Raw genomic sequence first — 16,229 nt, 5'->3', positions numbered from 1 at the left:
ATAGCAGTAAAAGAAACAAATTATATGATAGGAATTACTTGAGCATAAGAACAACATTATGCCCTTTTGTACATACATCCATAACATCTGAATCTGCATCCTGAATGCTATGTCTAAGTGTAGTCCATTCACCTCAAAGAAGATATACAATAATTGGAAAAGGTTTAGAGAAGATGAACCAGGATTTCAGATGCCACTGGTGGGTTTCTTCTTTCCTCTGCTTGCCTGAGGCAGCCTTTGCCATGTTGAAATAACACTTTTTTTTTGTTTCAATGGTAGAAGCTGATTGGTAACTGATCTAAACTGTATACAGACTCAAAGAATAGTGGAGTGACTGGTCCAAGTCAATGTTTCCTCTTTCATGACCTGCCCCCCCCCCCCCCCCCCCCTTTCATTTTCTGCCCTCCTTTACCAGCCCTCTAAAAGCCCAGTATGTTTTTGATTGATTTGCAGTGTGGTCCTACAAACACGGAGTCGGGGAAAGAGAAGGAGGGTGCACAGACAGAAGCGTGATGGTGGAAGGAAGGCTGCAGGCATTCCTTAAATATGCATCGTTACTGGAAACACATATTTTAGAACTGTATATGGAAAATCTGGGAGACAGATTTGATTTGTTTTTCTCTAAGTGTCTGTTCTGTGCATGGAAAGGAAGTTGTTTGGTAATAGCATCATACATGTTTTTAGCCACCCATTAAATGAAATACCAAACAAATTATGGAACATTAGCTGTGTTGTCAAGAAGAATAATAAACATGCCTCCAAAGCACACTGAAAATGTAACTTGGTGACTTTGTCTTTGGTGCTAAAGCAAGCTTTTTAAGTTCCAGCTCCTCTGGTCTTTCATTTCCATGCAATTTACTCCTGCATTTGTTTAGTGGGGACATGTGTGTGTTTGGACACAGACAGTACCATGGAACTACAACTGAGTAGGTTTTACACTGTATGTAGAGTCAAGAAAGCCTCTGAGCAAAACTGTCCTGCAAAGTCCTATTTGAGTTGGATTGGATCACATCTAAACAAGACAAGACAAAAAAAAAATCTGTTTTATCTGTAAGTCATTTCACCATTGTGAACCTTATTCAGCCAGGACTATTTCAGTTAGTCTGGGTTGGGAAGGGAGATTGTTTGTCTGTGGGGGTTTTTTTGTTTCTGAAAGTTGGCAAGAGCCTGTGCAGTCAGATACTTCTTTACTACCATCAGGAGGATCTCTAATCCTTATCAGCAGAAGACAGTATATGTATGTTCAGGTGGTTTGTCCTGTGAAAGTGTAGGTTTGTTTGTGTATGTGTGTTAAGTGTTTGTGTAAATCCTTTCAGTTGGGTACAATGTGAACACAGAACTAGTTAATATTTTACTCTAGTCTTTGCAACAACTTCTGACCTTGAAAAAACTGTTAGTATAAGCCAGTTAGCTGGGAGGATAATATGACATTGATACAGCTACTGGTTGAGAGGTTAATACTTATACTTTCCTGGCTCTGGATTTTATAACTGTGGAAATGTTAGGTCATTTCCCTATATTGGGAAATTTTGTTTAATATGCTCTGTGTAAAAAAAAAAAAAAAAAAAAAAAGGGGGGGGGGGGCTGTGCATTCTTATTTTCAAAATGTAGGCATTTAAAGCTTTCATTACATCTCATAAATGAAAAACTAAATAGTTTTGGAGATAATATTAAGAATATGATATCGTTTAGATCAATGAAAATGGCCTTGCAAGAAAACAAGTCTTGTCTCTAAACTGGCACAAGTGAATAATTTTTAACCAGTTAATAGAATGGCTCTAGCTGAAATGGAAAGAAAGGCAGTCTGACTTGCTTGTAAATTTATGCACTTGCTTACTGAATAATCTCTTGAAGTACAGCTGAGGATTCAAATTGGTTGCAGTGTACCTCACTAAGAGATAAAAACACACTGACTCTTTTAATAGGTAACTGACAATAGTTAACTTCTAAAGGTGTAGCCATGTGCTGAAGTAGGCTAGGCCTCATTTTGAGATGATGGAAAGAATTAAAATAGGCAGTGTAAGGTAGGAAAGCAATAAGTAAAGCTATTTAGCCTCTTTTCCAGAAGCTTGGCGGGGGGGTGTGTGGTTTGTTTGGGGCAGAGGGGAGGTTGGTAGTTTAATGCTTCATTTTGCTTTTAAGGAGTTTTTGCATTCCCTTTTTTAGTGGTATGAGATTTTATTATCCATGCTATCCAGTGTTACTGTGTTATTCATCCAAGGGCTTCCAATTGCTTTAAGAAATAGTGTCTGAGGTTAGAAGAATTGCCTAAAAGTACACAGTGGGGAAAAATACCTGAACTACAAACAGAGCTACAAACAGAAATAAAGACCTGTTTTATGCATTCATGAGCTTTAAAACCTAGATGACTATACCTGAATAATACTGATTTCAGAAGCTCTCTTTACTGAAGTGCTAGTAAGGATTATAGTTCAAGGGCTGTCCCTATGCTGAGACTCACTATGTTTGTCTTTTTTCCTTGGGTGTCAGTCTTTGGGTGTAGGTTGGGTTTGTTTTTTTCTTTCTTTGGAAATCATCTGCAGGTTACCTAGGGAAATCAGTGTCTAGTTGTTTATTTAAACTTGATTTGTTTATATACAAAAAGGAGAGGAAAAACAATAGAAAGGGATTTGGTATCTCCATCACTGCTACCCCCTCAGGATCATCTGAGGGAGCTGGGTAGATCTGAATCCTTGAAGCCACATGAAACTTTTTACATTTAGTTCAAGAATTCGAACAACCGGTCCAGTATCAACCTAAAAAGGTGGCCCATGAGACTTTAGAGTTGGTTTCAGCAGACAGTATCTTCCTTGATAACTTAAGTGTTCCACACCAGGAACAGAATGAAGTAAGCAGCCACACCATTCCCTTTATTTTGTAAGGTTTTGGAATATTATCATCATAGAATCATAGAATGGTTTGGGTTGGAAGGGACCTTAAAGATCATCTAGTTCCAACCTCCTGCCATGGGCAGGGACACCTTCCACTAGACGAGGTTGCTCAAAGCCCCATCCAACCCGGCCTCAAACACTTCCAGGGATGGGGCATCCACAGCCTCTCTGGGCAACCTGTTCCAGTGCCTCACCACCCTCACAGTGAGGAATTTCTTCCTTGTATCTAATCTAAATCTACCCTCGTTCTAGTTTAAAGCCATTACCCCATGTCCTATCACTACATGCCCTTGTAAAAGTCCCTCTTCACCTTTCTTGTAGGCCCCCTTTAGGTACTAAAAGGCTGCTGTAATGTCTCCTTGGAGCCTTCTCTTCTCCAGGCTGACCAACCCCGACTCTCCCAGCCTGTCTTCATAGGAGAGTGTCATTTACTTTGATTCCACAAATATGAATATGGAAAGAATATTTGAAAGTTTGTTAATTCCATTTAAAAAACTTCTATTTGTGCTTTAGCTCATTTTGAATGGAGATTTATTCTTTAGATTTCTACTTCAACTATGGCAATTAAAGGACAAACAGTTAATTGGTTGAATTCAGTTTTACTCAGTTGAACTTGATTCTGAAAGGAAGTGTAAAGGTTTTTAGAAAAATTGGCTGAGTTGTACCTGATAAATGACAAATCTAGCCAAAATTTAATAATTCTAATAAGCTGTGAATGAACTACTTGGCTTCCCCTCACTTCAGCTCTTCCTGTATTTTGTAAAACGACTTTAAAGGTCTTGTACTGTGCAGTCACTGCCAAAGGGGAATTTCACCAGCTGAAACACTGAAGTCAGCCAAAACCATTTTTTAATGATCAGTTACACAACCACTCTCATGTCTTTGCCAGTGTTGAGGGTGTGGTAAAAAAAAGGTGTGGAGCCACAGAACATTTTCTGCATTCCTATTCAGGAGATTTTTCTGCTGTATTCAGGTTGAAATAGAATATTTCATTTGCATCTCAAGGACCCTGTTTGTATGTTCTGTCCAGTTTCTCTGGGGTTACACAATAATGAGTGGTGGGAAGAATTTTGATGCCTTTTGTACTAACTGAGCTTCATCTCTGATTCTTTAAATCTGTTCACTGTTTGCACCAAAGTTGAGAGTAGAATAGTATATAAATATACTTGCTTTACTGAGATTTCTTCAACAAAGTAGTTGGAACAGTATTTATTGCTTTATTTAAACTAGGTCTTGACTAATTTTAATACATTTTAAAATATTTCTGGACACATATGCAACTATATACAAGGACACAAACCCAAACTTTATTAGAATCATTTCTTGTTAAGCAAAACATCTGAAAGGAGCAGGATGAGAAGTGAGGGAATTGAATTTCACTGCTGAAGTTACCTTATGGGAACTCCCTTATGGAGATTAGTCCCAAAGCTGAAAACTAAATGCCACGTGCACAACTCCAGCAGCTGTGACTTTGTGGGCTCAGATAAGCAGACCTGTGCTAGGTAAAACTTTATAAATCAGATGTACATACCAGATCAAATAGTACACATATGTATGTGCATGCATTCTCTCACTTTCTTCTCATCCATCTGGTATGAGTTAAAAGTAGTTTTGTACTCACTTAAACACAATGTTAGAATATTTCATTTATCAATGTTTTTCAGACTTTGGTCTGTTCCTACACTCAATACATGCTATTAAAAACTTCTGAAGAAAGAATTTTATTGATTGCTTCACAAACTTTAATTCCTTTTCTCAGCATAACTGCAAGCTTATGAGTAATGTTATTCCCCATATTAAGCATAAGAAAGTAAGAGGTAGAGCGATTACTGTCAAAAGGATCCATTAGTTGTGCACGTTCAAATTGAGGTGTCTAGGTTAACATAAAGTTAACCATTATATAGTCCTTGATATATTCAGGGTACAATTTTTGCTGACTTCGGTTGCAACTGGGCACTCAAGACTTTGGAAACCAAGCCCTAGTGCTTCAAATCAAGCACAAAGGAAATTAAGGAGCATGCAGTTATTGATCCCCTCTGGAAAGTTTTGGTTGAGTGACTTGCCTCAGGAGCTCTTTGGCAGAGACAAGAATAGACTCCAGTTCTCTTGGGCTGTATTTGGGTACCTTAGCTGTTGAATTATCCTTTCTCTTACTGCCTCACTCATTTCTGCAGCACTGCTTTATTTCTGCAGCAACAGCCGCTTTCACTGTAAATTCTTGACTTGTTCTCAAGCCAATTGACTCATCCTTTAAGCTTCAGAATTAGAATGTATGAGAACTATTAAAAGATTTCAGTGGTTATTGACTGCCATAGATTATTTTCCTCCATGTATGATCATTTTTTGTGATCAGAAACTGATTTTTTGCAGTGGACCTTTCTTTTAGGATTTGATAACTTGTTTAGTTCATGGTGGTCTGGTCCACTGCTGGGCTAGTAAGTAAACCTACTGCATGTGCACTGTGGCATAATGACAATGTCAGAATACAGAAGTTTAACTTCAAGCAGTCATAGAGGACTTTGTATTGTGGGACCTCATCATTACAGCTATGTTTTCTTTCTTCTAGACAGGCTTCTTTTTCTTTTTTCAGCTTTTTTCAGAAGTTTGCAACCTGTTTCCAGCTTCTTTTACCTAACCTCTATAGCTTAAGTCTGCTGATAAGTCTTGCTAAGTCTTAAATTACGAGTTTAAACATGATAAAATTTGAGAAAGCATAATAAAATATTTCATGTATTCAAAAATAATAAATGAGAAGAAGGTATGAGTGTGTTTAAGAAGTCTGCAAGGTTGTGGATGTCAAGAGGGAAGGTATTATTCCATCAGAGATTGAAGAGATGGAAATCTGAATGTGAGACAAGCTAAGTGTAGGGAATAGAAGGCACTGAATGCCCTGGAGACAGAGTGGGGACAGACAGATTGAAAGGAACGACAAAGCAAATGTCGTTGCATCTGCAGGCAAACAGATGTAAGAAGGAAAATGCTATAGGGATTTTACCTTACATAAATATAATTCCATAATGTAATATAGTAAAAAGTTGGTTTACTAAAACATACTGCTACAACTAGCGAGTGGGAGTAAAAAGAAATAAGCATGTTTTATATATCATAGCGAAGAAACTGCAATCTTGGAATTGAGATATGTTAATTTTAAGATCCAAAGAGCCCACTTCAATGCTTGATACAATTTCCCCCCTGCCCCCCCGTTTTTTGGGGGGTTTGGGGATTTTTGTTGTTTGTTTCTTTTGAGTGGGGTTTTTTTGTTAGCTTTTTTTTCTTTTTGTATGGCAAATATGTCTGAATATACAGTATTTTATTCCAGCTTTTGTCTTTCAGATTCTTGTTTAACCAGTTTTATCTGTTACGTGCTCTGTATGTGTTTATGTACATAATCTCATTTCAACTCTCTGAAGAGGCTGATCCACGATTCTGTGAAATAAAGATCATGTTATATTAACAACATGTTTGTTAATGTTTCATGTTCAACTTAAATCATTACTTTGTGACCTTTACCTAGTTCTGTTACCATGGGTTAAATGTATATAAACTTAGTTAAAATGATTGCCAAAACTTTACCAACATCCCCACATATTAAAGGTAGCAATGTAAAGGATTTATGAATGGGTACTATCAGGAGTCAGTAATTGACGTAGTGTCATTAAACCTTAAGGACCTTTTGTTAACTCACATTGTTTATGTACAGCACTATTACAAATAAGTCATGTGTGGACTGAAGGATGTGGATCCACAGCACAATCTGTACATGTGAGTTCTCCCTGTCTGGCTTTCTTCCTCATTTGTACTTAACTAGCCCTATAGTGTTCAGTTACCCTTCTGCTGTCATCCTCATCACTCTAACCCACTCCAGTGCTTTTGCAAACAGCTTTCAACTCGTTTTTTGAATGTGTGAGCCAGTCACTGAATTTTAAATGAAAGCTGTGCCTTCTTGCTCATGTAGACAGAACCAAAGAGAATAGGATTACTGCTGGCTGTTAGCAAATACCATCTGTTGTACAGTTTAAACTGTCTATGGAGTTGCCACTTTCAGTTTTAGCCTATGAAGTGCAATAATTGGCATTCAAAATTTATCAGTGTACATAGTAACTTCTCTGTAATTTCAGTGCAGTAGTTTTCATATCTTCTACTGACATGTTTTATTAGGGGAATTTTATGCAGAATATAGTGGGCCATCTCTAATGACAGAGTGGTAAATTTAACATATGGTGTCTACATGAGTAATACTGCCTTCTAGTTGCTTGGGGCTGGTTGAGTATTCTGCCTGTGTGGTAGGGTTCCGTACTCAAAGGGCGCAACAATCTATTTCTGCTTCAGCAGTGTCCATGTATGATTTGATAGCTGCTAGCCTGAACCTTATGTAACTTCAATATATGGATAAGGATCTCTCTCTACCAGGTTCTCCCCTAATGGTGTTGCTGCAAGGTCTGTCAGAACTACCTTTCAGTGCTTGTTTCCTTTGCATATCCTTTCTAATGATACCTGGGCTCTTTTCTATCATGTTCACCTGTCCTCCCAAGAGAAGACCTGGAGGGAAGGTGGAAAGTGATGTGCGGTGCCAGATAAGACTAACAGTGGAGAATAGGAGGAGGGAAGAGGCACGGAGTTTTATTATACCCTAACTTTCTGTGGCAGTATGCTACAGGATATGGCATGTATTGCCAAATGCTGTTATAATCCAGAAGCTTCATTTATGTCAGTGAAGAGCTCTACATGCAGTTCTGATTACACCAGCGATAAATGAATATAGGCTTTTTTTCTATCTAAACCCAGCTGTGTAATTTGACTCTTTTGGAGAAGTGATGCTATGTGTGCATTTTCTACTCAACATCTAAATTGTATTTGTGCAGTTTGACTTTATTTAAATTTCACTATCAAATTGAAGATACTTGTGTATTGTTTTTTCTAATATCATCCTGAATGATAACCTGAAGGTGATCCTCCATGCCTTATGTGTATAGTACAATTGTGTAAGGTAAACTAATAGGATAGATACTCCTGTGTTTCTTTTCAGTCTTATCTGAAACAAGTTGAAAAGATGTTGAGACAATAGTATACAGAGAAATGTGCATTGTGAAGAAAATTTCTCCTACTCTCCCCAGAAGATATGTAAGAAGAATGCCCACTCTCCAACTACAATACAGTAAAGCTCCCCATATATACTAAGAGAGTTTTCCTACCATCTTGAAAAAGTGTGTGTCTGTGACTGTATATACTTATTGTTGGTATTTTTTAAGATGTACTCCTTCCAGGTGAAAGAAGGGAATTTTGTACTCTAACATGTTAGAGAATTTGTTTGGGAACAGTTCATTCCTGTGAAGGTGTAACCCTTGTAATGATGCCAAGGTCATCAGAGACCTGTGGAGATCTGCTGGTTAAGTGCTGGTCACTCAGGCAGCTGGAACTTTAGGCAGGTTTTACTTATATACCCAATTTATTTCCAAGATTTTAAATTAGGTTAATAAGGATAATACTCGCAACTTGCCCTCTATACTTCTCTACCTTTTATATATACTCACCTAGCATCTTGCTAACTTACTGAAATATGTAGTGAAAAAGGAGAGAGAATACCAGTTTAGTTTAGTTTTAGTGGCTGGAACAGTATCCTAAAATACATACAGCAAAAGGCAGGCTGGTACAGATCTTTAGATATGACTGCATCAGGGTAGGATGAACTTAATTTTGAACCTGTTAAGTTAAATATGTACATATATATATGTATGTATTTATGTGTATATTTATGTATGTAGATCTGGGGGTTTTGTTTGGTTGTTTGCTTTTGTGTGTGTGTGCACGTGTACTTCTAAGTAAATAATGAATGCTTCCTGTGTTGGGAAAGTAGAGCAAGCCATAGTAGATGAGATAGTGGAATCTTCAGGTACTGTGTGGGTCTGCTGCAGTCCTCTCTTACTGTGCAACCCTGTGTAGGCGGTTGGATGAAAAAGAACAGACAAATCAACATTCCTTTCCCTGAGCTCCCCAGCATGCCTCAGCTGCTTTCACTCAGCTCCAGAAAGAGGAAATGAGACAAAACGGAGCCACTGGTGGAGTACTTGCTAATTAGCAAAACTTTGCTGTATGCAAAAAGCAAAAACTAAAGGAATATATAAATGCTATTGAAATTTTTGTATGTGAGAACTTAAAGCATCAACAGAGATTTATTTCAGAGCTTTTAACTAGTCGTGTACTTAGAAGAACAAGTTTTTTCAGTATTTTCAAAAGACCAGAACTTGCCAGCCTGCTTATGCTGCCAGTTTTTGTATAATAAGTTCATTGACCCTGTAGACAGTCTGAGTGTTTTCTGAGTTACCGCTTTATCAAACTAATTTGCATGATTTTAAAGCTGTTGCTTGCTAGGAAACAATCTAGTGAGGGCGCACTTTGTAAACACCCTTTTATATAACTTTGCTTATTCCTTTTGGGGGTGGGGAGGGGAAAATTGGGAGCTACGATCAAAAATAGCGTAACTGAAAAGTGATTTTCATGCTTTCATAAAATATTTCACAAAATAGTTTCTTACCAAACTACTCTGTAGGATTTCTTTTGTTTTCACCCACATAAACACAATTTCACATGCAAAAATGTTATGCTTCAGTAATTAATGTCCTATTAATTAATTACCTATTGTCACCAGATAATGTAGAGGCCAAAGGTATAAATGGATTCAGAAAGGATTAGCGAAATTAATGGATGATACATTCATGGAGGAAAAACAGTCAGAGCTGGGAGTGTGTAATGGAGAAAGGATTGCCCTGGAGTTGTTCTTCCTCTTTTTGTTCATAAACATCAGCTATGGCCCCTGGAGAGAATACTGGTCTAGATTGACTCATATGTCTTTTCTGGTGTTCTTACTATTGTTTAAGGTCTTAATGTAGAAGGCAGTGGGTCTATACATGGGAACCAGATCTTTGTACAGAGTATTGCTTTGTGTCAGACCCTGCATGCCCAAGAGCAAGAAACACAACATCTCGGATTCTTTTATGTTCTTTGGAGGGGATTCTGACTGACAAGTCAATGAAGAGCAAAGATTAAATCCTTCCAGCTCTTTACTCCACAGAATTAAATGTTTACAAATACATAACTGGTCTGTGTTATAACAGTATAGATAGTACAACAATACTATACTTCCACTCATGGTTTCCACAATAAATGGTAGGATGTTTTGGAGAGGGTAAGTGGTGAGACTAAGGTGATGATTAGCTCTGAAAAGTTACATGCTGTAGCCAGTTGCCCTGCCAAAAAAAAAATCTGTCACTACGTGTGATAAATTGTGATGAGTAGTTTATTATAATTTGTCTTTGTGCTGCATATTGATTTGAGTTTCTGAAAAAATAAAAAATTTATCTTTTTGAATACAAGTTGAACTCAGTAGCTAAACTCCTTCCATCTGCAGGCAGTAACTGAAAACCAAGCAGAACTTCTACTGAGTAAGTAGAGCCCCAAGTGTGGGTTGTATGATATGCAGGTAGAGCTGCACCAATACCACTGTAAGGTACTTCCAGTCTCTATTGCTTGTTCATGCCTGATCACTGTCTGCTTTTCTGTGCTGGCACAGCACTTTGTGGCACCATGTTTTGAAAAGGATTGGGGCTCTTTTTCCAGTAACATCCTCCCCCCCCTCCCCTTTTTTTTTTTGGTGTCAAGATCTCTTTATATTTATCTGTGTGTATATATATTACAGTTGATCCTGTTCCCTAAGTTTACTCTGCAGCCCCACAAATAGTTGCATGGATGTAGAGTGTTGTATATTAGTGCTTGGAATAAGCGGTGGGGTGAGACTGCCTAAATATTGTGTTTCTGTGGAAGACACTCTTCATCAATATGTTCTTCCTTAAAGATCCATATGGCTTCTGATTGTCTGTTAAGTTTTTTAGATTACTTGGAATTACCTAATAATGGGATTTGGTAATGAAAATATTTTAGGGCAATAAAGAGGAAGATGTTAAGGTGAAAATATGTGATGGCAGGCATGAGACTGTGTGGGTGTTGTATGTTACTCTAGCACATATGTATGTGTCATGCCCAGCCAGCAACTAAGCACCATGCAGCCGCTCACTCACTTCCCCCCCCTCCCCGCTCCCTGGGATGGGGGAGAGAATCGGGGGAAAAAAAAAAGTAAAACTTGTGGGTTGAGATAAGAACAGTTTAATAGAACAGAAAGGAAGAAAATTATAATAATAACAACAACAAATTACAATAATAATAAAAAAAGAATTGGAATATACAAAACAAGTGATGCACAATGCAATTGCTCACCACTGGCCGACCGATGCCCAGTTAGTCCCCGAGCAGTGATCCTGCCCCAGGCTAACTCCCTCCAGTTTATATACTGGGCATGACATCACATGGTACGGAATACCCCTTTGGCCAGTTTGGGTCAGCTGCCCTGGCTGTGTACCCTCCCAACTTCTTGTGCCCCTCCAGCCTTCTTGCTGGCTGGGCATGAGAAGCTGAAAAATCCTTGACTTAGTCTAAACACTACTTAGCAACAACTGAAAACATCAGTGTGTTATCAACATTCTTCTCATACTGAATCCAAAACCTAACACTATACCAACTACTAGAAAGAAAATTAACTCTATCCCAGCTGAAACCAGGACAGTATGCCTGAGGAAAAAAAATGCTCCTTGTGTGGTCTCCCACAGTAATATGAATAATAAAAATGCATGGTTGTAATGTATACAGACTCAGAGTTAAATTCTTTGTTGACATTTTGATGTTATATCCTAGCTATATTTGCTGTGGTGTCATATGAAACTTCTGTTGGAAAACAGCATCGGTTATTACTATTTTTTTAAACATGACATAATTTGTTTTCACTAGAGTGCTGCTGTCCTTGCCAGTGAAAGAAACGCTGCACAAGAGATGCGAAATAGTATAGAAAATCAAGTCACAGAGCTGACTGAGGAAAATGAACAGTTGAAGAGAACAGTTGGTGAGCTAGAGAGTAAAATTGAAGAGTTGCACAAACAAATTGATAATATGAAAGGAGAAGAAAATTCAGTGAAGGAAAAAATAAAGAGATACGAGGTAAGTTAAGAAAACAAGCCCCTTAAGTAGTGTCCTTCCTGTTTGCAAAGGATACATTGTAGAACAAAAACCAACAAAGAGGAGGATGGGCAATGTCATTGGAAAGGCTAAGCAGAAACCAGCAGGTTGTCAAGAAGCATGATGCAGTTTGCTGACATGTATAGGAAAGATTTCCGCAGTGTAAAACCAAGTCACAGCTTGGAACTGGGGAGATCAGTGACAGGCCAGAGTGAACATACTTTATAGCTCAGTTTACTTGTCAGATTAAAGGCCTTGCCACTATGTCTAAATGTATCAAATCGTATCATTGCAGGAAGAGAAGCAACAGTTAGAAGAAGCTTTGAAACATGCTGAAAAGGAGGCAAAAGAATTAGTAGTGTTAAAAAGGTCTTTGGAAAGTCAACTAGAAGATGTGCAGGTAAGAACAAGAGTAATTTGGAATATTTGAATTTTAAATTTCCTGTTTGTTTACCTGAGTCACCATTGCTTTCTGCAGAGTAACATCTCATTCTTTTTGAAGTACGCTTTGTTTTATAGTCCAGACCTCACTGCAATGTTCAAATGTTTCCTGAAAGCATAGGCATAGCATCATCTAATTAAAACTGTTTTCTTGTTAAAGTCTTTTTTTTTTTTTTTTTTTAATTCCATGAGTCTAGCAAAATTACAGGGAGATGAATCACAAAATAAGCTGCCTAAAGTTTTATAAATCTGTTTATTATTTTGAAAGGTCATTCAACTCTGGTTGTGTGTAGGTATTTACGTGTAAAAGAATAAAAAGCTGTACTTGGATATAACTAAAAATATTGGTAGTAGACAAATATCAGGAAATTGGCTTCTCTTTTTTACAAACCTGTCTTCTTTGCAAATGTTGCATGGAACTGGTATATTTCATCACAAGACCAGAGAAATTTTAACATTTATCACAAGGACTTGCAGCCTCTTAAACTCTGTATGAAGTCCTCTTTCCACCTTGCTCCTTAGTCTACTCAGTATCCAGGAAAGGATATGCTTTCTCCCAGGTTAGCCCAGGAATTAATTGTGTGGAGAATGCATCTACTTCAGAGCAGCAGAGAGGGATGTTGGCAGTATTGTGTATGAGTAAAGATGGAATGATTCAGATGGAATGAAAGTTCAGATCTGTTTAGTAAGGAGATGAATGTCTATAAATCTTAAAACTCTTCTTGTTGACATCATATTCTGTGTCTGAAAAAGCTGCAAACATAATATTTCCTCTTTGTAATTCACCTTTTACATGTACCAAAGAAGCATCTATTTCTGCAGTATAAGATAGTTTGGAATGCTTAGTTTTGTGTCTAGAAGCAAAGTTTTTAGATGATTCTATCAAACAAGTCAGACTCAAAAGTGAAGTACATGTACATTGCTAGAGACCCTTTTTTAATTGAACAGATGTTTTCCCTTGTTGTCTTCAACAAAAATTTTACATTTACTGTTCTGAAAATCTGAAAATGAAACTTGTCTATGAGTGGATGATAAACCAAGGGAAAATAATGTTAACCAGCATGTTCTCATCGTTCAGTTAATTATGGTAAAAAGAAAAAAATAACAACAACAAGAAAATACTACTATGTCTTTAAAATGGAATGTGCTTCAACAATATAAGGTTTTAACAATATAGGTAAGGAAACTTTATTTCTACAAAATTATGTTTTTAAGCTGATGTTCCTTGTAGCTACATCAATAAGTGTTTTATCTGAGGCTTTTGATCGGGTGTTTTTCTTTTTAATTCTGTTTATGTGTTCTACCTCACTGATTCTCCAAATTTGCTTGTGTGTATTGCTCATAGTCTGCACAATCACAATAGATGGCCCATTGCTCATCATTGGCTTGCATTTAGCACTGTTTTCTAAGAACTCCCTTCTATCACAGTCTGGCTTGACCTTCCTGCACAACATGAATCAATGCACCATATGCATCTCCTGCATCTCGATTAGCTTTGGGTCAAGATGCTTGAAAAGTGTGTTCTTTGTTTTCTCTTTAGGCATCCTTCAGGGCATCATGCCAAGTAATGCTGCCTCTGGGCTGGGTCTCCAAATTCAAAAAATCTAGGAAAGGTGATAGATAGAAGAGTCTGTCTTGTCATTTTATTCACAATTTATGACTAATTTCTAAATCAAATTTAATCCCCTTTCTGATTCTGAACTCTTCTTGTCCACCAGATACCAGCACTAATGGACTTCACAATGTAATCAGTGGTCCCTTTTGTTTAGAAAAATTCAGCCTTTCTGTCTTTAGATTTTTCCTTGTTTTAATGAATAAAGTTGTGCAGTAGGCTGATTTGGCCTTGTTTTACCTTTGACAATTTAGATGACAAACTTTGGCACAGTAATAATGCTTATCACAGTGGAAACTTAATTCTTGACTGGCCCATCTTGCTTTTTACATAATACAAATTACTTTTAATGGTGGACTAGCATAAGAAAGACAATGACAGTATGAATAGAATTTTAACAGTTACTGTAAACATAGCCAAATCTATTCCTCCTCCATCCCAAATTTTTACTCGGAAAAGTTAAAGCTGGAATACCCTTAATTATTATAAGTAATTCGTTTTAATGTTTTTGTCTAAACCCAACCTCAGTATATACTGAAATTTTCTTTATGGATGGTCAAGCAAGTAGTATTTTTTGTAGTGTCTCATGCTGTCTCCTCTATGTAGTCCACTGTTTCAAGAAATGAGATACATCTTAACATTTTTGTAACATTGAGAAGACTTTTGGAAGGTGCTTGAGAACTTTCTTGGGAAAGGAAATAATATAATTATTATGCACCTTAACCATAGCATAGATGGTACTGCAATATATTAAAAAATATCAGTTATACCAACATTATGAATCACAGTGCCAAGTATTCTGTGCTTTTTAAACTAAACAATCAGAATACAGGATCCTTTCCATGGGTGGAAGAATATGAAACTTTTCATTGTGGTAAATAATGGTAGGTGCATAGAAATAGTGTTGTAGAGCACTCAAGTTGAAATACATTCTCAATTTTCAGTTATCAGTTGAAAGAAATTATTAATTTTGTAAAGAGAAGATGAAACTAATTTTTTTTTTTTTTGAAGAATAAGGAAGTATCGCAATAATCTTATAGGTTACTATGAAAACAAGTCACTACTTTTGTTTTCCTCCATTTTGTTTTCTTTTCTTCTCTGGGTATGTGGAAATGTGAGTGTGTTCTATTGTTATTTTATGGCTCCCTGTCTTCTGGACCACTGTCTGTCCACCAACCTGAAACTGAGAAATACTGCTGTAGAGTTAGCCTCAGTTGCGCTGAAATAACACTTAAGCTTCTTCACAAAGTAATTAATTATCACTACAAATTGGCTTTAAATTGGCAAATAATAAACTGTTTACTTGAGCTGTGGTTACACTGTAACTGACAGGCCAGCCAATTCCAGTGAAAAGCACTCAAGGATTTTTATATATGAAGGGGACTCAAATTAGAGCTTATACTTGAGTTGACTATTGAAGCTGTCCTATAGGACATCCCAAATTTCAAATATTGAAATTCAGTATAGTGTATTGAAAGGCTAACGCTGAGGAAACTGCAGCATTTGGATAGTCGGTAGCAACATTTCCATGGCATCATGTTTTTTAATACCTGAGTTAAGTGATATAAATGGAAGTTCAGTTGTTTCTAGTATGACATATTAGTCTATCTCAAATATTAATATTAAGCTAGGCATGCTAGTTTTTACCAGTTTTTTTCTATTTTATCAACTAATCTACAAAAGGGAAATACCACATCCTAATTTGTGTTGCCCAAGGAAAATGATTGTTGATGAGAAGCTACATATTCCCCTGAATAATATTACAAGAATGAAGTAGTATCTGTTGTAATGCAGGGTTTTTATTAAAACAAAGATAATTTATGTTACAATGCTCAGTTTTCATGAGGAATATTTTTACCCTATACCTATGTTACCAAGTTTTCTGCTGGCTACACTTTAGCAAAACAGTAAGGACCTTATTATGCTTTAGTGGTAATTTCACTATTTGAAGAATAAATGATTCTATGGCATAGCTACTAGCTAAATAATACAGACCATAATGTGGATACCTATTAAATAGATTTTGAGAAGAAAATTGTGCAGAGTGGTGGGGTAAGAAAACCACCGTTTCCAGCCAAGTAGAATTCGTCAAGCCCAGAGAACAATCAGCTACTGCACACTTTTCCAAAGAGAATGGTTGTGCATGTGAACCATCTGATCGTGCATTAAAAACGTGTTGATTTGGTAAGAAACAACACTGCTGTAAATTTTTTTTCAGTCTTGTA

The 16,229-nt window shown here is 37.0% G+C and overlaps 1 protein-coding gene across 7 annotated transcripts in view; it reads left to right on the top strand.

The window, feature by feature from the left end:
* CGNL1 (cingulin like 1) overlaps positions 1–16,229 on the top strand; it is a 64,970-nt gene that overhangs the window by 29,317 nt on the left and 19,424 nt on the right. For all 7 annotated transcript variants that reach the window (XM_030016083.2, XM_030016080.1, XM_030016079.2 and 4 more), the window contains exons 9-10: positions 11,727–11,933; positions 12,247–12,351. In XM_030016083.2, coding sequence (XP_029871943.1) covers positions 11,727–11,933; positions 12,247–12,351 — 312 coding nt within the window. The remainder of the gene's footprint in view (positions 1–11,726; positions 11,934–12,246; positions 12,352–16,229) is intronic.

This window comes from Aquila chrysaetos, chromosome 5 (genome assembly GCF_900496995.4).
Source record: "Aquila chrysaetos chrysaetos chromosome 5, bAquChr1.4, whole genome shotgun sequence".
NCBI lineage: Eukaryota > Metazoa > Chordata > Aves > Accipitriformes > Accipitridae > Aquila > Aquila chrysaetos.
The sequence above is the reverse complement of the archived record's forward strand: the minus strand, read 5'-3'. Positions and strand labels throughout refer to the sequence as shown.